Source organism: Morus notabilis, unplaced genomic scaffold (assembly GCF_000414095.1).
Source record: "Morus notabilis unplaced genomic scaffold, ASM41409v2 Scaffold99, whole genome shotgun sequence".
In the NCBI taxonomy this organism is placed as follows: Eukaryota; Viridiplantae; Streptophyta; class Magnoliopsida; order Rosales; family Moraceae; genus Morus; species Morus notabilis.
In genome coordinates, this window is record NW_010362482.1 from 2,015,111 (window position 1) to 2,040,201 (window position 25,091).

General features: G+C 32.7%; 3 protein-coding genes across 3 annotated transcripts; 2 read left to right on the forward strand and 1 right to left on the reverse strand.

Annotated features, from left to right (window-relative positions):
* Positions 1–4,596: 4,596 nt before the first annotated feature.
* Positions 4,597–8,855, forward strand: LOC21410430 (nucleobase-ascorbate transporter 6). The gene is made up of 15 exons (XM_010102207.2): positions 4,597–4,706; positions 4,942–5,122; positions 5,360–5,457; positions 5,572–5,748; positions 5,845–5,945; positions 6,111–6,186; positions 6,335–6,394; positions 6,505–6,689; positions 6,934–7,030; positions 7,184–7,270; positions 7,391–7,449; positions 7,558–7,649; positions 7,729–7,806; positions 7,924–8,084; positions 8,337–8,855. The coding sequence occupies exons 2-15, from the start codon at positions 5,008–5,010 to the stop codon at positions 8,553–8,555; spliced, it is 1,605 nt and encodes a 534-aa protein (XP_010100509.1). The 5' UTR covers positions 4,597–4,706; positions 4,942–5,007; the 3' UTR covers positions 8,556–8,855.
* Positions 8,856–17,685: 8,830 nt separating this feature from the next.
* On the forward strand, positions 17,686–19,045 carry LOC21410431. The gene is made up of 3 exons (XM_010102208.2): positions 17,686–18,283; positions 18,396–18,550; positions 18,779–19,045. The coding sequence occupies exons 1-3, from the start codon at positions 17,983–17,985 to the stop codon at positions 18,887–18,889; spliced, it is 567 nt and encodes a 188-aa protein (XP_010100510.1). The 5' UTR covers positions 17,686–17,982; the 3' UTR covers positions 18,890–19,045.
* Positions 19,046–19,180: 135 nt separating this feature from the next.
* LOC21410432 (protein PLASTID REDOX INSENSITIVE 2, chloroplastic) lies at positions 19,181–24,370 on the reverse strand. Its single transcript, XM_010102209.2, has 3 exons — positions 24,043–24,370; positions 23,854–23,952; positions 19,181–19,468 (listed from the first exon to the last, which is right to left on the reverse strand). The coding sequence occupies exons 1-3, from the start codon at positions 24,253–24,255 to the stop codon at positions 19,274–19,276; spliced, it is 507 nt and encodes a 168-aa protein (XP_010100511.1). The 5' UTR covers positions 24,256–24,370; the 3' UTR covers positions 19,181–19,273.
* Between the last annotated feature and the right edge of the window lie 721 nt (positions 24,371–25,091).

Sequence of the window (25,091 nt, forward strand, 5' to 3'; positions counted from 1 at the left end):
ATCTGCATCCTAATACTTTTTAAAGACGTCGTCTTGGTAGTGTTGGATCCATTCACATGTCTAGTTTAGAGCGTGATTTTGTTGCTTTTGAGGAAGTTCTATGAGGAGAAAGAAAAGTAAAAAAAAAAAATATTAAATTTAAGACATTTTATAATAATATCTTAATATAAATAAAAATATGATGAATAATAAATGTTAAAATTGTTATTTTACATTTTATTTTTTTGTCAAATTTTTTCTCTCATCTTTTCTTCTCAAAGTTAGAAAGATTAAAAATTAATGAGCCTGGTAGATTTTCATTTTCTTTCTTTTCACATTTTTTCTGTTAAACAACTTAAAATTTTATTTTTCTCTATAAAATTTTTTCTCTATTTTCTTTTATCTCTTTTTTCCGTCCAACCAAGCACAATAAGAAAAGTCCAAAAAAATAAAAAAATAAAAAAGAGCGACTTCCAATAAAATCATATTTATGGGGAATTGGAAATTATTGGACGGGAATGTCTCAGGGAAAGATTCCAGCTTGTTTATGCGAATGTATGACTGTAAACTAGGGATCTATTATCGGTACGACAGTAGCTATGAGAATCCATTTATACATATCCGTGCTTTGTGTAATGGTGATTTATGTATGGTAGTCATTTTGGTTCATTTGAGAAATTATGGGACATTTTTTGTAAACCTTAAAAAAAAAAAAAAACAGAGAGCTTTAGGATTTGTTAGTTTATCAATTCATCCTAAAAATTTAATCTATTAAAAGGTGGACCAATAATAATTTTATACTTTAATACTCTTTCTCACGTGTGGACTGGACAATAAACAATCACGTGGGTAAATTAATTGATAAACCTAACACGTGAATATTTAAGGCTGAGATATATTAAAGATCTAACACATTATGATAAATGAGAATAAAGAGTGTAATTATGAAGGTTTAAACTCAGGACCTCCGGCTCTGATCCCATGTTAGTTTATCAATTCATCTTAAAAACTTAAGCTGTTAATAAATAGATCAACAATAGTTTTATACTTTAACAGACTTAGTATTTTCTGAATTTTTTCGTAGTATAGTACTTTTCATCTTTATTTTTTCATGACAGTTTAGTCTTTGAATTTAAGAAATAATATTAATCAACTTCAATCGGTTATAGGATCGAATTCAGGATAGATTAGTTTTGCTTTTCCAGATCTTGTGCGGTTGTGCTTTAAGAACTTGTCGTAATTCAGTCCTTTGTCCCTGATTTTTTTTTTTTTCCTGTAAAGGTGAAAATCACAAATTTCTTAAAATCTAATTCCTGTTAATTGTTTGAGTTAATGCTACTAAATTACCAAGAAAATAAATTGTTAAACCAAAAAGAAATTCAGCATATGGAAGTGCTATTTTTGAATCGTCCATAGTTTTCAATATCTAAATAATCTATTACATACCATCAAACATCTAGCTTACAAGATTAACTGAATGTTGTTTGTTGGATTCAGATCCCGGATAGTGTTTAATCAATCATATTATACCATAAAGATTAAAGATTTGAATTTGTACTAGGATTATCAAAGGAAATAATATATTCAATTAATATTAAATAACGCACACGAGATTACAGTTAAATCATTATCTAAAATCAGTAAGTAATATTAAACAAAACACACGAGATTACAATTAAATCATTATCCAGAATCATGCATCGACACATTGTAATCATGAAACTTGATTCGGGGTCGGTGTGTTACTATCTTGGCAAATAAGATAAATTGAGAGATTACAAGACCATTATTACATTCCAGAATCAACCAAGTAGCTTCTCTATAACCCCACAGCCAAAAAAAAGAAAAAAAGAAAAAAAAAGAACCACATATGCCTTGGCACCTATATATGCATTAGCCTCACTGTATAACAACATGAATCAATGGTTTCAAGACAACATGTAGCATAGAAGAAGGCATTAAAGTGCTTTTAGCAAAAATTCATCAATCACGTATGCCTGTGGTTTTGTTTCTCTTTTCAGAACACAAACAGCTTCCAAGTGCGAAGCTTCCTTTTTTTTTTTTTTTTGGTGGCTATTGAGGAATACTGTTCTAACCCAGTGTAAATTAGGTTGTATTTTTGGTAAATGTTGCTCGTGTTAATTTTCAGTTCTAGTTATTCACCGATACTATTTTAATGTGAAAATTAGACAAATTTTCTATAAAAACGATCCATTTGAAATTTAAATCCCTAAAAGTGATATTCCTCTTAATCACTCGTATATGCACATACCTAAGATGGAGAATTGCGTTTGATTGGTGAATTCGCGCCATAATTCATACAATATTTTATTTTATAAAAAATACACGTAAATTAAAAATAATTCTAAAGTATAATTTTAAATTCATGAACTAAACATCCGCACTTTAATTCTTGTTCGGTTCCGCTGGCAAAAGAAAAAAAAATGGTAAATAGGTCCTAGATATGGCATTCAATTACATGATTGGCAGTACCCTCCTATTTATTTTCCATTGTGGTATTTTATTTTATTTTTTTGTTTTTTTCCCCTAGAGTTTGATCGATTTACATGTCCTCATTATGTTCGATCTAGGGGCTAGGGAAAAAGGAAGATGGCGAAACCTGTTGTGTAGGGACAGGGAATGAAAACCTTTCTTTCGAAAAGAAAAAGAAAATTCGCTAGTTTATTAGGCAATCAATGAAATGACACAAAACAAATTCAAAGAAACCCAAGATGGAGACAATTTCTTTCTTTTTCTTAAAGTGAAAATAACATCTTATAGTTTCACATCAGAAACTACTGGAATGTGGGCGTCTCAAATCTATGCCTGTCTCTATTCTTAATCTAGCCCCGGGAATAAAAGGAAAGGAAAAAAAAAAACAAAAAAAAAACAAAAAACTGTACATCAAACTTTAACTCAACTGAAGAAATGGTGTGGAATCTGGACATATCCCAGTATAAGTTCCATTAATAATTCACAAGATAAAAAGTATAAAAAAAAAAAAGAAATAAAAAGTTCCTTGAACAATAAACCCACTGTAACGTCCACTTTTGTTACCAAGTTGAGCATTTTATTTGGCATCTAATTCTTTATACTGTCGATGGCGGAGGTCATCACGATGATAACTTTTTCTTTCTTTTCTTCCTTTTATTTGTTTAAAACCACTATGGTAACTTGGTGGATCTTCACGATGTTGTTTGTTATATTTTTTGTAAATCCAATATACTACTCTACCCACCAAAATTAAATTGGCAAAATGACATTTTTTATTTTATAAAGTGAAATTAACAAAATAACATTTTTTATTTTATAAAGAAGGATTACCTGATGATTTTTATAAAAAAGTTGTTGTTCCATAATCATTTTACAAATAAAAATAATAAAAATTATTTTTTCTAATAAAACTTACTTATGAAGTCATTTCTTCTAGAGTATTTTTTTTTCTTTTAATACCCTACAATAGAATTCTCTGTAATTCTCGTCTATCATAAAGTGATTATGGACTATGCCATTTACCATATAGACCCTTTTTGGAGTTCACAACGAAAATATAATTTGCAAACATGTCGTTCACTTCGTTGATTCGAGTTGATATGTGACTTTATGTAAGAGCTTTTTACTGTAATAAAAAAATTAAATGTGATTATTTGTGAGAACTTTTTACTGTAGAAAAACTTAAATTCTAAATTTGAATAAGTGAAGTGTACGTGCCGACATGTCCAATACATGGAGTTTACGTGAATTCAACTAATAACTTTTTTGTTTAGACCTTCATCATTCCAATATAATATGTTGGTGTAACGTTGACTGTACATTATTTTTTTTTGGATAATTAACGTTGACTGTACATTTTATATTTACTTTGAATATCATCCAAAAGGGTTATAATTTTTGAGTTTATTACAGAAGAGAGATTCTTTCCAGTTTGTCCAAGGACGCGTCAGTGCAGAATCACAAGACAACTCAGAATCCAAGTGTCAATGGCAAAAAGACGAGGGACAGAACGGAGATCATTTTTATGTGTGCGTTTGACATTACTTTGATAACGAAAACGACTCATCAATGTATACTATCTCAGCCTTAGCAAGCCTGCAACATTTTTTCTAAACCCCTCCATCAATCTTTTCCGGATTTCCATTCTCACAAGTCACAGCAAAAAAAAAATAAAAATAAATAAATAAATCAAAATCAGTGTGTAAAGAAGTATGAAAATGGCCAACTTTGATATTAAATTGAATACTAAAAAAAAAAAAAGAGTTGCTTGGTTTTTTATTTTTTCATTTTGAAGTTTAAATTATTTGTTTGTATACAAATGTAAAGTATAGTCCAAGTGATAAGAATGGTAGTAAAGGTGACGGTGGAAGAGACCCTTTTTATACAAACTTTATCTTTACGTAGACTGAAGATCAAAAGAAAGAAAGACCCACATTAATAGAAGTATATAAAAATATAAAAAATTTGAAAACAACATCAGATTCTTTGGGTCGCCTAGAGGTATTCTTCTCTTCTTTCTCGCTTTTCCCTTTTGCTTTTTTTTTTCCTTTTGTTTCTTTACCTCTAAGTTGGTCTTGTCGGTTGTAAAAGCATCACGATGTTTTATGTCACATATTAATTTCATTGCATTATATACACACACCACTGACATATTTGTTCTTTCTTTAGCTTGAGCAACCTTTTTCATAAGACTTTGCCATTTTCTTCTGGTTATGTTTCGTTGATCAATCTTGGTAAGCGCATATTTGAGTGAATTTTGGTCTAGTTGGCTTTGTGGTGGTGGTGGTAGAGTAATTTTTTGGGGACTGAAACGCCTCGGTCTTAGTAAAGTTGTTTTCTTTTTTCTCAACCTCTTTTGATTGTTTTGTAAGTTCTTTGGAATTTGGGTTTTGTTAAGAAATTCAAGTAATACAGTACTGTGTTGTACTGGTAGAATTAACAAAGTTTTTTTTTTTTGTTCATATATAGATGTTTATAAATATATACATATAGAGAGAGAGAGAGAGAGAAGAGAAGAGAAGAAGTGAAGCAAGCATGGTAGGAGGTGGAGGTCAGGCACCGCCGCCAAAACAAGAGGAGCTTCAGCCTCATCCGGCAAAAGATCAGCTTCCTAATATCTCTTATTGCATAACAAGTCCTCCTCCTTGGCGTGAGTACTTACTATTATTTTTCTTTTTTTTTTTGGTATTTTCTAATTTCTTTTTTCACCTTATTGTTGAGCATGATACTTACAAACCCATTTCACTTTTTTTTTTTGGGGTAAATTTTAATTCTTTCACTGATCTGTATGAACCCCATTTGGCACTACACATTTGGAAATGTAATTTAAAGTTTTCTGCTTCCTTTTGTAGTTATTTTATAATTGTGAAATTGTTTCTGTACTCAGCTGAGGCTATCTTACTTGGTTTCCAACATTACTTGGTGATGCTTGGCACAACGGTTCTCATCCCGGCCGCTCTGGTGCCCCAGATGGGAGGTGGAAATGTAAGTCATTATAAAAAGTATACCAGCAATCAAGCAAAACAATTTTTCAAGCTTCTTTACTCTTTAAGAGTCTTAACTGTCTATTTTTATTGAATTACAATGAAACCTCTTTAGGAGGAGAAAGCAAAGGTGATTCAAACGATACTGTTTGTTGCTGGTTTGAACACATTATTCCAAACGTTATTTGGAACTCGTTTACCTGCTGTTATTGGAGCCTCGTATTCCTATGTGCCGACAACCATTTCGATAATCTTGGCTGGCCGATACAGCGACGTTGTGAATCCTCAGGAGGTGTTTTTCCTTTGGAACCCCTCCGTTTGCTTTGTTCTTCCGTTACCCGTATTTTCTCAATTTAAGCCTGATTGGTATGTTTTGTAATGATTGCAGAAGTTCGAGAGGATAATGCGGGGGACGCAGGGTGCCCTTATTGTCGCCTCGACTCTCCAGATTGTTGTTGGCTTCAGTGGCCTTTGGCGTAATGTTGCGAGGTCTGCTTATTCTCTTCACTGTTATTGTTTTTTTTTTTTTTTTTTTCACTCAGATTCCTTTCAGTTATTCTTTTGCTTTTTCGCTTTTGTGGCATTCTAATCATCTTGGTGGCTCTCATATTTTTTAGACTTGGAAGTCTCTTCTAATTACTTCTATTATTTCAGGTTCCTGAGTCCGTTATCTGCTGTTCCTCTTGTAGCTCTATCAGGCTTTGGACTATATGAGTTTGGTTTCCCTGTGGTAAAAATCATTTTGTTTTTTTCGCGAAAATGATTTTCTAAAAATAATATAAAAAAAAAAAAAGCAACACTCCAAACCCCACCCTTTATTGCATATGATATGTAACTGCTTTTACTTTATGCTACTGACTCTGGCTTTGGATGTCTAGGTTGCAAAATGTGTGGAGATTGGGCTGCCTCAACTCATCATTCTAGTAGTATTTTCACAAGTAAGTTTCAGTGATAACTAGCGCTACTTCTTTTTTCTTTTTCTTTTTTTTTAAGGTTTTATTGTTTTCTTCTTCTCATAAATTAATCTTAACTCATGGAAACTTAACAGTACATACCTCATTTGATACGTGGGGAGAGGCATGTGTTTGATCGCTTCGCCGTCATATTCTCCGTGGTGATTGTGTGGGTTTATGCTCATTTGCTCACTGTTGGTGGGGCATATAAGAACACTGGACCTAAAACTCAAGCCAGTTGTCGAACTGACCGCGCTGGCATTATTGGTGCTGCCCCATGGTAGGGCTCTGTGGCGTTTTACTTATAATTGAATTCATTTGGTTATGATGCTCTTTTCTCTAATAATTATTACCTTGCTTAGAAGTATTTAGTTTAATATGCTGAACAGGTAATAGTAATGTGAATGATTGTTGTGACTAAGAAATTTCGTCTTAATGATTGTATATGGATATGGCCATGAAAATACATTGCGTCGAAATAATATGGTTGATTAGTGTAAATTGTGTAAAATGCATGGACACAGGATAAGAGTTCCTTATCCCTTCCAATGGGGAGCCCCAACTTTTGATGCTGGAGAAGCGTTTGCAATGATGGCTGCTTCATTTGTTGCTCTTGTAGAGGTATGAATGTTAAGTTTTCAATTGAGAAATTCGCTGTAGGCATATGATGACTTACGAACTTTTTCTCATATTTAGTTTGGATAAGCATGCTTTCTCTTTTAAGTGAGCAGTTTGAAACGATTTATAGTATTTGATTCTTCTTCTGTTGAACAGTCCACTGGTGGCTTCATTGCTGTGTCAAGGTATGCAAGTGCAACTCCGCTTCCGCCTTCTATTCTTAGCCGTGGCGTTGGTTGGCAGGTATCATATTCGAGCTCGTTTTACTTCAGCAATGGTTTCCTTGTTCATTCATTTCTATTATTAATGATTTCCTTTTTGTTTTGTGGAATGTACAAAATATATGTTTTCATTTGATTTTAGGGAGTTGGCATTCTGTTCTGTGGTATTTTCGGGACGGGAAACGGATCATCAGTATCCGTGTATGATTCTTCTCATCTTTCCTTACCTACACAAGACAATTTCAATTTGTAGAATAACTCTCTCTCCCCAACAGGCATGAGAAACCATTCTTTGATTTTTTGTTCCAGTGAAAATGCTGGTTTGTTAGCATTGACACGTGTTGGTAGCCGAAGAGTTGTTCAGATTTCCGCCGGTTTCATGATCTTCTTCTCTATACTTGGTAAGCAATTTACTCTGCAAATCAAATATAATCCTTTTCTCTTGAAACGATTATGGTAAGCTGTACTGTCTTCTTGCAGGAAAATTTGGAGCTGTGTTTGCCTCAATTCCACCGCCGATCATCGCAGCTTTGTACTGCTTTTTCTTTGCCTATGTTGGTATGTACAACAAATTGATGAAGTTAATTTTGCTCTTAAACAAGGTCAAATATTCTGATGTTTTTTTTTTTTTTTGCCTATAATTATGAATGAGCAGGTTCAGCAATGAATGAGCAGGTTTAGCAGGTCTCAGCTTGCTCCAGTTCTGCAATCTAAACAGTTTCAGGACCAAGTTTGTTCTAGGCTTCTCAATCTTCATGGGCTTATCAATCCCACAATACTTCAATGAGTACACAGTTATTAACGGTTACGGTCCTGTCCACACTGGAGCAAGATGGGTACTAACCATTTCCTCTGAAACACTTGGTCTCGTTCATTTCACTGATTCGAATTTAGAATTCGAGTTTTATTATAGTAAAAAGTTCTCAGAAAGTCACATTTAACTTTTTTGTTACAGTAAAAAACTCACATAAAATCACATTTCAACTCGAATTAAAAACTCGAATCAGCGAACTAAACGGGCTCTTTTTATTTTAATCCCTGTCTCACGGTGATTTTTTTTTGTTTATAACTTTCCCACTTCTTTGCAGTTCAATGACATGATCAATGTCCCATTCGCGTCGGAAGCCTTTGTCGCCGGCCTGTTGGCGCTGTTCTTAGACGTCACATTGCACAAGAAAGACAATGCAACAAGGAAAGACAGAGGCATGCATTGGTGGGATAGGTTCAGATCCTTCAAGACAGATACAAGAAGTGAAGAATTCTATTCCTTGCCTTTCAATCTCAACAAGTTTTTCCCATCAGTTTGATATTCATGTTGGAACAATCTAGTTCTAAAGATGGGTCTCCTTCAACATCTCAAACCAAGCTTTGACACTTAAAAATGGCATCTCCTTTTCTCCTCCATTGATGTCAACTCCATGGAAGCACATCCTTAATTAAGTATTATAAATGAGAATCTTTTTTTTTTGTTTTTTTTCACAGCTTTTGTTTCTTTTGTAGTAGTTGTACTTTTCTTGTGAAAACAATATTATAGTATTGAGATACTGAGATTGGTATACAAACCGTATCTTTGCCAATTGACAAATTTAATGCATTGTAGCAGCTTTTTTTTTTTTTTGGATAGAATTTTTTGCTTTTTCTTTGACTATAGTAACTATTGGCCCAATACTTTGATGCTTTTTTTTTTTTTTTTTCTCTGCTGTGTATTACACTTTTATGCATTTTCATTAAAGACGAAGAAAAGTAAGATTCGATCTCGAGTGTCGCGGAGGATTTACTTTTAACAAAATATTCTATTTTGTATTCGTTATTATCATGTGCAAACCCACCCTTGAGGGCATAAGCATTGGTTGGGTAAAATACATTCGGAAATAGTAGAAAATAGATGAATATAAAAACTTAAGAAAGTATATAGGTTAATTTTTAATTATAAGAATTAATAGGTCATAACTTGTTAAGTTATGGTTAATAATCAAATAAGTTATAGACAAACTGGTTCATAACCAGACAAGTTATGGACAAAAATAATAATTTAATTTATTTATTAACTTATGTAAACTATTAACTTATTAATTTTAATTCATCTCAAGTCTATTTTCCTCTTTCTCCCAAATACATTTTATGAATTTGGGCCATGCTTTGGGCCTTGCACTTGCATAGTGTTGTTTGATGGGCTGGTAATTTGTTTGGTATCCCGTACCATCGAATGGTCAACTACTGTAAATTAAGTGGGGAAATATCATTTGAGTGGTCAGACTCTGTACGCGACATAAAAGATCAATGTACAAACTGTAAGTTTTGTTTGGTCGGAGGAAAAAGTGGAAGGAGGGGTAGGGGTGGGAGGATAAGTGGATGAATTTTATGGATGAGTGGATTAGGCGTTGATTTTCTAAATCGAGATCTATGCCTATCAAAAATGGATCGAGTTAGGGATTCAAAATCTTTGCAGAATTTCAATTTAAGGTTGAAATTCATATTAAACACAGTAAGAAGAGCAATGTCTTTTCAGTTTTCATTTTTCTCATCACATATCTTACTCGTCTTCTTATATAAGATCAAGAACTGTGTAATACTATTTTCCTTTGAACACTGAAATGGGTGCATTCAATACAATAAAACTCTCTAAATGAATGTCTGACAAATCAATAAATCTCCTTTAAATAATTAAAACTTGTGACTAGAGTGGTAAGTTTTGAGTCAGGTTAAACGTGCCCGATCCGATACCTATCATTCTTGACCCAGCTTGGCCTTAACTTATGGGTCATGCCGAGCCGAAGTTTCGAGCTCAAAAGCTTATTTAGGTCAACTCGGCCCAGCTCAAAGTCATCTTTTAATTTTTTTTTTTAAATACCTTATAAAATTCTACACTAACCGTAGGCCTATCAGACTTCAGGACCGGGCTGAATGGGCTCTAAATTTCCATTTAATAGCCTAAACTTTCACTTCTACTTCCAATTCCGACTCGGGTCAATATTCCAGCATTAATTAAGGTGAAAGAAAGATCAAAGAGAAATTGCATGGGCTTGAAGTCGGATTAACGAGATATATATATATATATATATATATACATGTGCCATTGTATTTGAGGTTCACTTGTATATTCTGATAGCCACTAGTACTGAGTCTGTCTTTTTAGCATGAAGTCAAGAATAAAAAGATCTCTGATATTCTTTGATAAAAGTCAAGAGTTTAGTCACAAAATTATAAAATTCCTCCAAGAAACAAATTTGGAGGCTACTTGGTCGCATTTGAATACTCCAAATAGGTCTAACTGTGTAATAATGTGGACAAATCCTCCTTTAATCCGTTACGTCCCATGAAGAAAACTACTTATGTGATCACTGCTTGGTAACAAGTCTCTATTGTGGGACCCGTTGAGGTGCAAAAAAAAGGCCCATTTAGAATATGGACATTCAACCCTTCCTTGTGCCATCTCAATCCAGTCCACTAATAAGAATGGATTTCGGCCCCTTTCAGACCCATTCACTTTTACATGAGTTAATAATTAAGAGAAATATTGACAAATACTTCTTAATTTTTACTCCTTAATTAATATCTTTTTTAGTTTTATAATTATATTAATAAAAAGATATTAATTAAGAGTAAGAGGTAATGATCAAGATTTATGCACTTTTAAAGGTAAGTTCAATAATTGTTTCAATAATTAATAATAACAATAATGAACATGTGAAATTCATTACCTACAAGCAATCAAGGAAGTAAATGTAGATAACTTAAAATATATTTTTGCGATAATATTGGAGTGTATAGGGTTTCGATATATATAGCAGGGGAAAGATATAGGGCTCTTTGCACATATAGTAAAATTTAACTAGTGAAGTTGAAATAAGATTGATCAAATATTTTAAGAGTAGAAAAATTTGACATTAAAATAATGATTATATAATTATACAGGATAAAATGTGACAATATTATGATAACTGTTACGTATTCTTTTTATCTTTATTAATACTTTTAAAGTTTTGTTAAAGTTCAATTCGTTATGAAAGTTTGCTATGGAATATCAAATTTTTTCTGAATATCATTAGCCCAATATTTATATCTTTAACAAAAAAAAAAAAAAAAAAAAAAAAAACACACACACACACACACACAAATCTACAGATATTCTTCGACATTTAGATGAAATATGTATATATACATACATATATATATATATATATAATGCATCCTAAAAGAGAAAGAAACACGGTCGTAAAATAGGTTAAACTTCATGTAGTTTTACATCCTTAATACCATCTGTCAACTATATTTCTATAAATCGGGACCCTCTATATTCTCTTCGATACCGACATTTCAATCATCATCCACGAGCTGGTGAAAACGTATTTATGCATATATACATATATTCAATATTTTATAAAAGAAACGAATAAGAATAACACTGAAACTAGTTGCTTCACTCAAGGCTAGGAATTCCTCTATTATGTTGTGAAGTCGTTTTCTAACCTTTTATGAAGGTTTTTTATTTTTTATTTTTTTTTGAGTAAAGAACAAAAACAAAAACAGTATGTCCGAAATGTGTCCCAAAAAACTGAGGCAGCCTCAAAATAATGTGATTCAATCAACGATCATATGGGAAGCAGGGTGACCACCACCAATAATCGCAGTGTCAATTTTCTAAATTTTCTGCTAAATAGTGGTATATATTTTCATGCCTAACCAATAATTTAGGCTGAAGTGTCGTTTGGCTTTACACATTATATCCATTTCCAAGTAAGCAAGAGCACGCAAAAGAAACATTACCCCAATCATTTAATCACCCAAAAAAAAAAGTTTAGGGCAAAGTGGAAATCTTTTTTTTATATCATGCATGAATTTGCCACTAAACATCAACTTAAACGTCCGTAGGAAACCTGTTAAGATAAGATGGAAATAATATCAAGTGTTTGTTAAGCAGAAAAATGCAGTGCATATCATGGTTAAGACAAACTTAATCGCTTTATTGTTTTCTAATTTTCAATCAAAATATACACCTCATGAGGAGTTTTCATAATGTTTAGCCAAACAAATAATAATGATAAAATGTGCTTGAATTTTATGCAACGCCAGACTAGGATATATATTTGATTTTCTAAGTTAGTTTTTTTGTGGTCTTTTGTCAAAATCCAATATGGTATAGTGGTTTAGTCAGCAAAGACTCATGAAAGTTCTTTTCTGTTTTAATATTGATGTTTTAGATTCATCATTAGAAGCTTTTTTTTTTTTTTTTGAATTTTTCTCGAGCTGATCAATCACAAATTGACCCCATCATGAGTTATATAAAGTTGCCAAAATGACAATATGATATACAATCAATAATCATATCCTTAGCTGATCATAACCAAAGAAAAGCATAAATCTCTTCACTAAGAAGGTTTCTTTATGGATGATCTTTACCAAAAGAGATTAGTGTGTAATTCAAAATTTGCAAATTTTTAATATTATTCTGATATCATGTATTGCAGCTTTACAAGGAGAAATCCACATCGTGTGCTTAAAAAAAAAAAAAAAAAAAAAAAAAAAAAAAAAAAATTCAAGTTTAAAGTTATTTCCCACTAGCTAGCTGGAATTGCAAAGGAGATGCTGCATTATCTAGTTAAGGACCATTTTAATGCTCCATTAAGAGCACATAGAATAATGCCTATGATTGTTCAACACACTTTTAATAAGGCATTCTTGGAAGAGTCCTAGGAGGACATTCTCCAATTAAGACCCAAAAGTAGGGTTATGAAAGGAAAAAAAAGAGAGAGGAAAAATTAAAAAAAAATAAAGGAAAAAAGAGCATAGAAAAAGTTTATCTCCACCACCCACAGAAAGCTAAGAAATCCATGTTTTATTTATTTAGTGAGCAGAGAGAAATGTCACAAGCTATTATCTTTGACCTTTAAATCAAGAGTCGTGTTTTTGGAGCTTTGCAAGGTTCGGAGGTGGGTCCTAATATTAAGACCCGCTCTCAATGTGTTTTTAACGTTAGATCTGCCATACAAAGAGAAACAAGAAGAAAGAGCGAAATAGGTCAAGACTTAAGATAAATTAAAATTAATAGGTTAATAGTTTATATAAGTTAATAAATAGGTTAAATGACTGTTTTCGTCCATAACTTGTCTGGCTATGAACCATAACTTGACAAGTTATTGTCCATAACTTGTCTGGCTATGAACCATAACTTGACAAGTTATGGCCTATTAATTTTTATAATTAAAAATTGACCTATATACTTTCTTAAACTTTTCATATTGACATATTTTTTACTATTACCCAGAGAAATAGTACATATTCATCTGGAAGCTACAAATTTTTTTTTTTTCTCATGCAACTTTAATCAACAATATTTTCCCACTTCTGATATGGTGCTTGGATTATCTCTAAGAAACTTCCCCCATAAATAGTAAAATTGCTGCCTTAGAAAAATTTTATGTATTGTATTTGTCTCGTAGTTTAGGCCGCTGACAAGAACCTCACGGAAAATAACAAAAAAAGGGTTGAACTATTGACTAACAAAATAAGCAATAATTGATGTAACAAAACCGGGTTATTTCCCCCTACAAAAATAGAACTCCAAACCAACTGAGTGCACCCATAATACTAAGGTTGTCAATTTGTGTAATGTGTCGTGTTCGTATCGTGTTTTACTCATTTTTTTTTTTAAATTTACAGTCAATCCGAACACGACCCGTGACACGAAATTTTTTAAAAACCGCAACACGAACACGACCACTTTGCGGGTCGACACGACACGACATGAAAATGACCCGTGACACGAAATTAACCCGTGAACCTGAAATTGACACGAAAATTATAGACTTTCATTTAGTTTTTTATATATTAGAAATAACTTAAAATTCATAACACACTAAAATACAATAACATCCATTGAAATTAAGGAAATAATAGTATAAGATTTTGAGTATAACTATCATGATATTACAAGTTCATAATAAAATTAAAAATATGTAATGAAAAATATATGTATTTTTTAGGTTTTTACGAGTTTCATGTCGTGTTCGGGTTAGGCGGGTCCAACCCGAAATTGACATGTATTTTTCGTGTCAATTTCAGGTCGACCCAATTCTGACCTGAACCTCTTTTTTCTCAACCCTAACCTCTTTTTTCTCAACCCTAACCTGTAAAATTTATGTCATTTTCGAGTCATGTTATCATGTCGTGACCTATATTACCAACCCAATACAATACCATGTTCATGCTCCAAAGGTGGACAAGATCAAAAGTTGGATCCAATTTGATTTGGCCAGGCCACTAAAAAAGAAGGAAAAAAAAAAAAAAAAACAACCTCAGACTATGGTTGCTATACTATTGTCTAATGTACTCCGGCTTTAGTTTAGATTGTGGTTTTTAATCGTTTCATGAATCTAAGACTTCTTTTTATTGTAGAGTTTTAGTTTATTCGCGAATTTAAGATTATGTGTGTAACCGTATCAGTAGAATACATTGTACGGTCGGTACATGCATGAACATTCCTCACTGCAAAGTTGACATCAGTTTTGCTTCCTCTTCTTCTTTTTTTTTTTTTTTTTTTTTTGTCGTTTGGATCTTCGACACTATATAATTCAACAGTCTTCTTCTCCAGACATTCTTCTTAAAATACTATTAGTTCTAATTAGTGGATAGTTTGTGTTTTGTATTATGGGGGGAAGAATGTGTGTGAAAGACACTAAAAAAAAAAAAAAAAAAAAGGAAAAAGAAAAATTTCTCCACAACAAGAATAGAACAATTACCCCACTAACAAGACCCATTTAAAGACTTCAAAGATTGGTAGGAAAGGTTTAAATAGAAGCCAAAGAATGTTTAAAAGGTAAGGTACACACACAGAAGACCTAATCTTGCTGGCCCCACAAGACTGCAACTTAAGAACATTATAAGGGTTTGAATTCCTTCAACTTCAATATTTAAAGCTGTCCAAAACATTACAGAAGGGAAAGCCTTAGAACCCCAGAAATAAATTTATTAGTGACTGTCATACCAATAGGGCATAAGGAGCTAAAGCCCTTTTGTATTAAAAAAATATATTGAATGGGGTGTATTGTAGTCCCCTACACAAGTCATGTTTGAACAAGAAATAGTCCATTCTTCATTAAATATGTGAGCCGAAGATCCCAAACACCTCACATGGCTTACACACACTGACATTAATCAGAGATGTTTACGCATGTGAATCATGGAAGGTTAAAAGAAAAAATATATATATATTTTCAAGCATTGGGATTCAAGTAGTTCTTTTAAGTTGAAATCCCAGATTTACAGGAGTCAAATAATGAGATTTTTATAGAATTTAATAATAGAGATGTTTTTAACCATCGAATCAGTACCAAGATTTTACATACTTTTTAATTTTGATGCGATAACAACGTTTAGAAATATACACTACTTATTAGAAACATAATTAAATAATATTTCTAAAAGAATATATATATATATATATATATGCTTTTATTTTTATTCCCAACACTTTTATGGGGAGATTTTCCTATCATAACTGGTCGAATGATTGGTATAATTCTATTATATTGAGTCATAACAGTTACTATTTTAAGAATTAGAAGTCATTTTTAAGCATATGATAATAAGTGACTATCATGCACTGCTCCAAACAAATGTTCTTGCATGACCTTATTTGCCTATCAGAAAAAGTACATGATAAATGTAATCTTTCACGACAATATTCATATTTAAAAAAGACAATCGGTTACGATAGAACGACTGATATTAACAGTAAAAATAACAGATGTGTATATTATTATTCATATTAAAAATGACGGTCATTTATTAATGTGCCTTTTAATATTATTTATATAATTATTCATAATAAGTGTGCATGACAGTCGTCTGTTGTCATGTGCTTAAAAACGATTTATGATTTCGAAGATAATAACTATAACAACTCAATATAAGAGAATTACACTTCAATACAAGAGAATTACACTAATTCATCAGCCGATTACAATAGCACATGTGAGATAAGTCTCCTATTTTCAAACTAAGAATATATAAATTACAATCCTTCTCTTTCTTAACTCATTTGGGTTTTTGCCCATAACCCAACAAAACAAGTATTTTTAGAAGTACGGACCAGATAATTAATATGAATTTTTCACTCTCCACTTTGTCAACTTTTTTGTTCTCCTTGTCTCAACCGTGATCCATATATCCAGGTTTCAAAACCAAACCCCTGACAAGAGTTGGTGAATCTTGTGACCAGTTTTTGTCCCCTCAGAACACACGATCTGTTTTTCTTCTGTCAATGGCTTGTTTAGTCACATTACTTAGTGCCATAAGTTACATTAATTAACAAATATTGTGAAGTGGATTTTGTAGATTTGTTCCGCATCACTTCCCACAAACTCCACAAGGGAAAGAACCTAAAAAAAGCCTAAAACCTGTTTGCTTGTATTCCACACGAAGTGTGCCTAAAACTTGAAGAAGAAAAAAGCAGGGGGAAAAAAAAAAAAAAAACCACTTTTAATTATTTGCCAAGAGGTGTCATCTTTGATCGGCTTCTTACTTAAAAAGCATCGAACTTTGGAGCTTCCACAAAAAGTTGTGCACACAGTTTAATATTCCACAAGATAGTGCCTTGTAGTAGTGGGTGCACTAATTAGATGCGCCTAATAATCAACTTTATTTAACTCAAAGATATGTAAAACTCAATTAAGGAATCCAATCTAAAGTGGGGTTTTGGATTAATGGATTCCACTTAATCAATGTCTATAAAAACCCGAGATGTGATATCAAATCTTGTAGCTAGATCCCATTTCCATATACTCAATTGGACATTTTCATTTCTTCCATTTCTTACCCACATCTATTTTAACGTCTTTCACTTCATATCAAACCAAAATTATGAGACCATTTTGAAGCCTATCAATGAGGAAAGAGCCAAATCTGCGTGGGAAATGCGGATAAGGAGGAAAGGAAAGAAGACAAAGGAGAACAGAAACGTGGGTGTCTTTGTCCAAGTCCCAAACCAAAAGAATCTTACTCACACGCCCACACGCTTGGCCGCTTTGGTTTAGGCCTTCTTATTATTATCATTAATTATATCATAAGAAGCTTCATTAGGCTAATTTTTTTTTTTAAAAAATTTTTCCTCCATCTCATTCTCTCTCTTTCCAATTGGTCCAAAACCTTGACCCCGTCGACAACGCCGAGCATGTCCGTCCAAATAGCCACCTTCTCACATCTCTCCACGTGGCAAAGACACCTGCTGCTGAGATCAAGTGCCGGTGCCCATTGGTAGCTAAGCCTCACAACTTGTTAATATTATTATTGTTACTAATGTTAACAAGCCATTTGTACTATGTGCATACAAATTACACATATATAAATACGTGTGTGTGACATATTTAATCTTATGGGGTTTTGATGTCAACTGGGGTTTAAAAAAAAAAAAAAAAAAAAAAGAGAGAGAGAGATTGACCCACGTTGGCACAAGTTAGTTGGGGAGTGAGGGACGGTCGGCCTGCTTAAGTGAGACTGGTTTAGCTATTCTTACACAAACCGCCCTTATATCTATCTCTCTATCTATCCATTTTGTGTGTGTTTGTGTGGGGTGTGGTGGTGGAGCTGTATAGAAAGTGACTTCTACTACTACTACTTCTGCTACTTCTTTCTTACCCTTCCTTTCTTTCCAATTCTTATCTCCCTTGTAGCTTCATCTTCTATATTTTCTCTTTCCAATATTTTGTTTCTCTAGAGAGAGAGAGAGAGAGAGAGATGGGGAATTGCCAGGCTATAGATGCTGCGGCACTAGTGATACAACACCCATGTGGGAAGATAGAGAGGATGTATTGGCCTATCACCGCCAGTGAGGTGATGAGGATGAATCCTGGTCATTATGTTTCTTTGATTATCCCATTGCCGGTTTCCAATGAAGATAAGGAAAATCATCATCATCAAAATCATGATAATCAAGATCAGGAACAGATCAAGACCGTCCGTTTCACTCGGGTTAAGCTTCTTCGGCCTAATGAGACCCTTGCTCTTGGCCATGCTTATCGCCTTGTCACTACTGAAGGTAAAGAAAGATGAAAGAGAGTTTTTTTTTTCTTTGTTGTTGGTTCTTAATTTGCCTATGTAAGATAAAGAGTTTTGTTTAATAGTGTACTTGGTTTTTTTTGTGGCTGCAGAGGTTATGAAGGTGTTAAGAGCAAAGAAGTACGCAAAATCCAAGAAACAGCAAGTTGATTCAGTTGAGAACTCGGATAGAGATAGTGCTTCAGAGAATCAAAATCAGAGTTCAAGTTGTGATTCAGCAGTGAAGTCTGAAAGGAAGAGGTATCAGGTATATTATCATCTTTATTCTTCTTGACTTTTGTTTTTGTCAAGTTTCGTATCAATTATTATTCTTTCTTTTTCTGAAATACAATCTCTCAGTTAGACGGAAATCTTCCCCCCCCTTTTTTTTTCTTTCAATTGTGGACCTTGGGATCTTTCTCTTTACTCACTTGCCAAAGAAAAGATGTCACTGAATAGAAAAATACTCATAATAGTTTGTGTGGTATAATTTCAGGCTCTGAAACTTGAAGGGCATCGACAAAGGATGCCGTCGTCGAATGCCGGCGTAACGAGGTCGAAATCGTGGCGCCCCTCGCTTCAGAGCATCTCCGAAGCTGGAAGCTAGCTGGTGGCAGCAGCTTTGGAAATTCCGATTGGCTCAAATGCAGATTAGTTCTTTCAAGTGTAATGCACTGGAATCTATCATTTCCTGATGCTTCTTCATAGGAGGAGTTTCAACAACATTCACAAAGGAAAAAAAAAATATTACATATATGCCCCATCGATCATGGAAATGAATGGAAAATGTTTCTAGTCCACAATAGCCCAACCTTGGACTCAATTCAGATCATGCTCAAGTAATTCTTCAAATATTTGTATAGCTACCAAAAAAAATGAATGAAGTAAATAGCACGAGTTTTTGAACCTTTACTATTCTTTGTTTGCATGAGAAAATTAAACACAAAATGAAAATAATAATTTAACAATTACATGAACTAAGAGATGAAGATCATTTGGGTGATTTTGAGTTCCAAATTTCCCAATCCTGATCAACATAATTTTGAGCCCATAACAGTGAGGCCCTAGCAGCCAAAGGCGCTCCAGGCAAGTCCCTCTCCTTGAGAGCAACCATCATGTCAGTGAAAGGCTCCACCAATAATGTCCCAGGTCCTCCATACTCTTTGTGCAAGAAATTACCAAATATCTGGTTTGCAAAAACAGGCCTGTCAAATCCATTAATTAAAATTTTGAGAAGTTCAAATTTCGAGATATGGAATCTATATACAGGTAGAATGTCAAAACATGGCCAGCATCAGGCCAAACATGCACAAAAAGCTAGAACAAATTGATGGAAGCTGTCTAAGGGGGAAAACAGTGCTGGAATATTGCAGCCTACAGTAACGGGGCTTAGATAATCTCTTTTCTACGTCAATTATTGTACTGTTTTCGAGTCAAGCAAGAAATCCAAACCTCACAACTGAAAAAGGAAAAAAATAGTATTTGTTAAAGTAAATTTGTAAGAGAAAATATTAAAAGAGAAAAATTAATTATGCGTTTAGAGTAAAGACTTGTGTCATAGTTCAGATTATAATTCGTGACTCGTTATAGTGTTTTCTCTTATAAAAAATATATAAATTAAGAATAATTTTAAATTATAATTTTAAATTTATAAATTAAACGTTATTAATTTTTATAAAAAAAATATTATAATAAAAAATTTGAGTTGTGATTCGGACAAAACTAACCATAAATTTTGTTTTGCTGATTCTGTGGAAGTCCAATAATTTGGAATTGAAATCTATCAAAGCCTATAATTACCAAGTGATTACAGGGATTGACATGCAACAATTATCAGATCTTGTGAACAAAGCAATTAAAATTGACAAGTTGATTGATTGACGTATTTCTACCCAGTAAAACTCAATAGTCCTTTTGGTATTCGTTGGCTAGAATTATTACTCTGATAAGCAGTAACTCATAAGCCAAGAAAATTGGTTGTAAAGAAGGTCTCTCCAAGTACTGACAGCTTTTGTCCACTCATTCTATCTCCAGAAACGCGAAAAATATCGGAAAATAGTGAGTGACGTTTGATTTATGTATTTAAAATTATGATTCAGAATTATTTTTATTTTATGTGTATTTTTTAAAAAAAAAAATATTATAAAAAATTATGAATCATGATTTAAAATCAAAGACGAATATAAAAAATAAATGTCGCTATCTTCCAGGTGTCCAAATGTATTATTAGTCTCAACTCTTATGCATCAGCAGTTACCAATTCAGAATCAGGTTACACACACACGAGGGTTTCAGATTATATATATATTATATATATATGAGAGTTTCTCTTATCCGCTTACAAAAAAGAATTAGTGATAATTTCTTACTCTTAACTGTTGAATTTGTATTAAAAACTATTTATTTTATATATTTTTTTATTTTAATGTGATTTTAAATAAGTTTAATGATTATATAAATTGACCATACTGATAGAAAGATCTTACAAAGACAGTCCCAATATACAGGGGCAGAGGCACATGGCGCCGAGTGGAGGCTGCCACCCTTACTTAACAACAACAATAAGTCTTAATCCTAACTTAATTGGGGTCAGCTATATGGGTTTCACTTTTCCACGCAGCTCTATTCGAAATTAAATTTTTCTGAAGGCCTAGATTTAAAATGTATTTCCTAACTTCTTCGGTCCATGTAATTTTTGGTCTACTCCTCCCTCTCCTAGTATTAGGTATAAGAATATCCTCTCAAGCACGAATTGGTGCTTCTAGTGGTTTACATTGGACATGCCCGTACCACATCATGCGGCCTTCGCGTACATTATCTTCTATTGGTGCTACACCTACTTTACTACGAATAACTTCATTCCTTATGCAATACATTCTTGTATGGTCACTCATCTATCTTAACATACGTATTTTTGCCACACTTATCTTACATATATGTTGTCTCTTAATGGCCCAACATTCATTACCATATAACATAACTGGGCGGATTGTAGTCCTATATAACTTTCCTTTCAACTTAATAGGCATCTTGCCATCACATAAAGCTCTTGTAGCATTCTTCCACTTAACCCACCCTGCCTTAATCATATGTTGAATATCCTCTTCTATATCTCCTTCGTACTACACTATAGACCTAAGATACCTAAACTTCCTAGAAGCCTTAATCTCCACACCATCTAAAGAAATTCCATCACTCTGATTACTTGAGTAACCTACAATGCATGTATTCAGTTTTCGTCTTACTTAACTTAAATCTCTTCATCTCGAGAGTCTGTCTCTACAGTTCTAACTTGTGGTTAACTCTTTCCACTCTTTCCCTATGTTTATCAACTAAAATTATATCATTCGCAAAAAGCATACAACAATGAACAAAATTTGACCCCTTGAAAGATTCTAACCTTTTATTTTACCCCCACTAAAATTTAATATTCTCATATATGCCCCCATTGACTTTTACAATTTTCTTCATTTTATTCTTAGATTTGATTTATAAACAAGTTTACTTAATTTACTCACGAGCAATTGTAATACCTTTTATGATATCTTATATTTTTTACTACATCACATTTATATTATCATATTTTAAATTTATGTTAAATTTACATTTCTTTGATTTGAGCTTGAGTTTGACTATGAAAATGACTTGAGTATTCTAAACATTTTGTAATTCTTTTATTTTATTGATAGCGTTAATTAGGATCTATTTTATAGTTAAATTGATTGTTGGTCAAGCAAATATAAGATGTAGTATAATTTTAAAATCATAAGCTATAAATGTGACAAATATAAAATATAAGATGGTTTTTTTATCTCCTCAAAATGCAAGACATTGAAATGAAAAAAAAAATCTATGGTAGAGTATTCTTATTGGTAATGCACAATTCAAAACGCTAAATTGATCAAAATTATACAATAAAATAGGTATATAAAACTAACACCTTTTAATATATTAAAAAAAATCTAAAGTTTCAACACTAACACTAGAGTGGGGTATTTTTTCATATAATAAATTCACAATATGTATCTAATAGTTCTTGAAAAAAATTATAATATAATTTATTGTATACTTTTTATGTTATTTATGTTTTAGAAAAATATATATAAACCCGCTCCCATTTGTATAAAACGCTAGTTCTGCCACTGCCAATATATATGTATATATGTGTATAATTTCTTAGTCAAAACAAAGAAAAAATCAAACCCCACTTCAGGTATTGAAAAGTCACATTGTATCTTCATTAGCCTTCGCCAGCTATTTTTGGTCTAAAGTGTACACTGAAATGAATAAGATTTTAGTGTAAGTGACAAAAAGGAATGTTTCAGAGATGCTAATATTATACTCTTTTTGTTTCAAATTAACCTCATTATCCCAGGCTAGGTAAATTGGATGATCAGATCATCAATCCTTTTCCATGTTAAAAGTTTCAAACAAGCTTAGGACGACAAATCACATACCTGGAACAGGACGACCAATGCATATCTGACCACTTTTGGCCACAATAATCCTATAGCCACTAATTTCTTGTAATAATAATTAAAAAAAAATGTATATTTTTGGTTGGCAAAGGTATATCAGAAGTCATCCATTATGTTCGACTAAAACATATAGTGTACACACACAAATGCATATATATATATATATATATATATACATAAAAGCAAATAAATGAGAGATATGAGTTGTGTTTGAAGTTGTTTTTATTTTTATTTTTTACGTTTTTTGAGAAATAAAAAATGAAAACGGGAGGGAAACTAAGTTTGGCACAATTAAAGATAAAAAAATGAAATGAAAATGATTTTTTGATTTAGTATAAAATGAGAGAGAAATGAAAAACGACTTTTAATTATCTTTCATATTTTGTTTCCGTTTTCTCATCTCTCGAGGAGAGAGAGACATTAATAGATTTAATGAATTTTTTTATACTAAAAATAATCTCTTGATAAAATTACCAAACGTATTTTTAAAAATAATTTTTGTCTGAGATTAAAAACGTTTTCATTTCCATTTTCATATAAAAAATAAAATTATTTTAGAACGAGTTTTAAATGCACACATTGTCATTTAAAACTCGAGGGCACAAATGTTAATCATGCACGATTCGTTCGGATAATTAGAGTTTTTAACTTGAGTTAAAAAGTGAATTTATGTAAGAAAAAATACTATTATAACAAAAAATATTAAATTTAAATTTTTGTGAGAAAAAATATTGTAATAAGATTCAAACTAATGAAACGAGGATGACCTAAATACTTCACTCTCAGCAGAAAAAAAAAAAAATAAAAGGACTAATAATTTCTCTACAGAGGGCCTTTCAAACAATCTTTCTCTTTATTCCATAACGAATTTACTAGTATAGTATACATGAAGTAAATTCATTACAAGGTTCTCAAAGATACCATTAACAAAGACCATTATAAAAAAAGAGAGAAAAAAAACACGCAAAACCTTTGGAAGTTCTAAAAGATAATAATAGAAAAAGGAATTTTCTCTGTCGAAAAAGCAATTTTTAGCAATTCACAAACGAAATTTAACCTGAATTTTCGGAAGTATAAATTAGAAAAGAAGTACCTGAACACAAACTTCAACAACATCACTGAGATCATCCCCGAAAGTCTCCTTCTCCTTCGACAGCCTCTTCAAGAGGCCATTTCTGAACTTTCTCGTCTCCTACAATCGTCACCAGAAATTAAAAAAAAAAAAAGTACATTGTCCAAAAAGAAAAAAAAAAATTCACACACCAATTTTGCCTCTACTTACAGATTCGGCAAATTCTGGAATGGGGTCGGGATAGGCGTACTTCCGGAACGGCGTCGTTGCTCTCCGACACCAAACGACGCCGTTTTCGGAGAAAAAAGTGGAGAAGTGGAGAGAGGAAACGGCGGCGCTTTTGGTTTTGGCGGGAAAGAGCGGTGGTGAAATGCGAATTGGAGGGAAGTGGATGGTGGTGTGCGGAAAGTACAGCAGAGCCATCGGATTATGGTTGGTGTAGTTTTCTGTTTGCTGTTTGGCTGGCAAGAAAGTGAAGTAGTTGTGTTCGAATACGGGCGGGACTCGGATGAGCAAGCGTGGGTTCGGTATTTGTGAAGCTTGCGACCGTCCAATTTCTGAAAGTTAGTTAGTCGTTATGGGATAAGTGGACTGCCATACTGGTGGAATAACGACGTGTGGGCTGAGTTGGACTTGGGTGGAAATGTGGGCTGAGTGGGAGCCCAATTATGTATAACATAGCTGTAACGGGGAAAGAGAGAAATAACCGAGTTTATGGGGACTAAAAATTGCTGATTGAAATTTGGAGAAAAATTAGACCCGTCCACTTTGTTAATTTGAATTGAGATATGATTTCATATTAAAATGTTTTATTATAGTAGAAAAGGCAGATGTAACTTTTTATAAAAACTTATAACAGTAGTAAAATTGAAATTGAAAACTCGAATCCGCCTTAGTAAATAAATGTTCTGTTATGCAGCTTACTGTAGCAGAATTTACATTTGCCAAATTCTTTTTATATGTTCTTCGTATGAATTTAGGCAAAGAAAAAACGTGACTTTCATCTTTCGGGGGGATGTGCCCCCTGAAACTAAAGAATAAATAAAAAGAAAGATAAAACTAGCGAGTGAAGTGATTCACGGTTGTGAAGCACGAACGAATAAGGGAGAGATAGGCGACCGTAAGGCATATTCAACTTCTAAAATAAATTGATTCATGGTAACACACTAACAAAATTGATTCACAGTAACAAACTAACAAAATGAGACGGAAAGAAAATCGGACCTCGATTGCCGACTTCTCCACCTCCCTAACTTCCA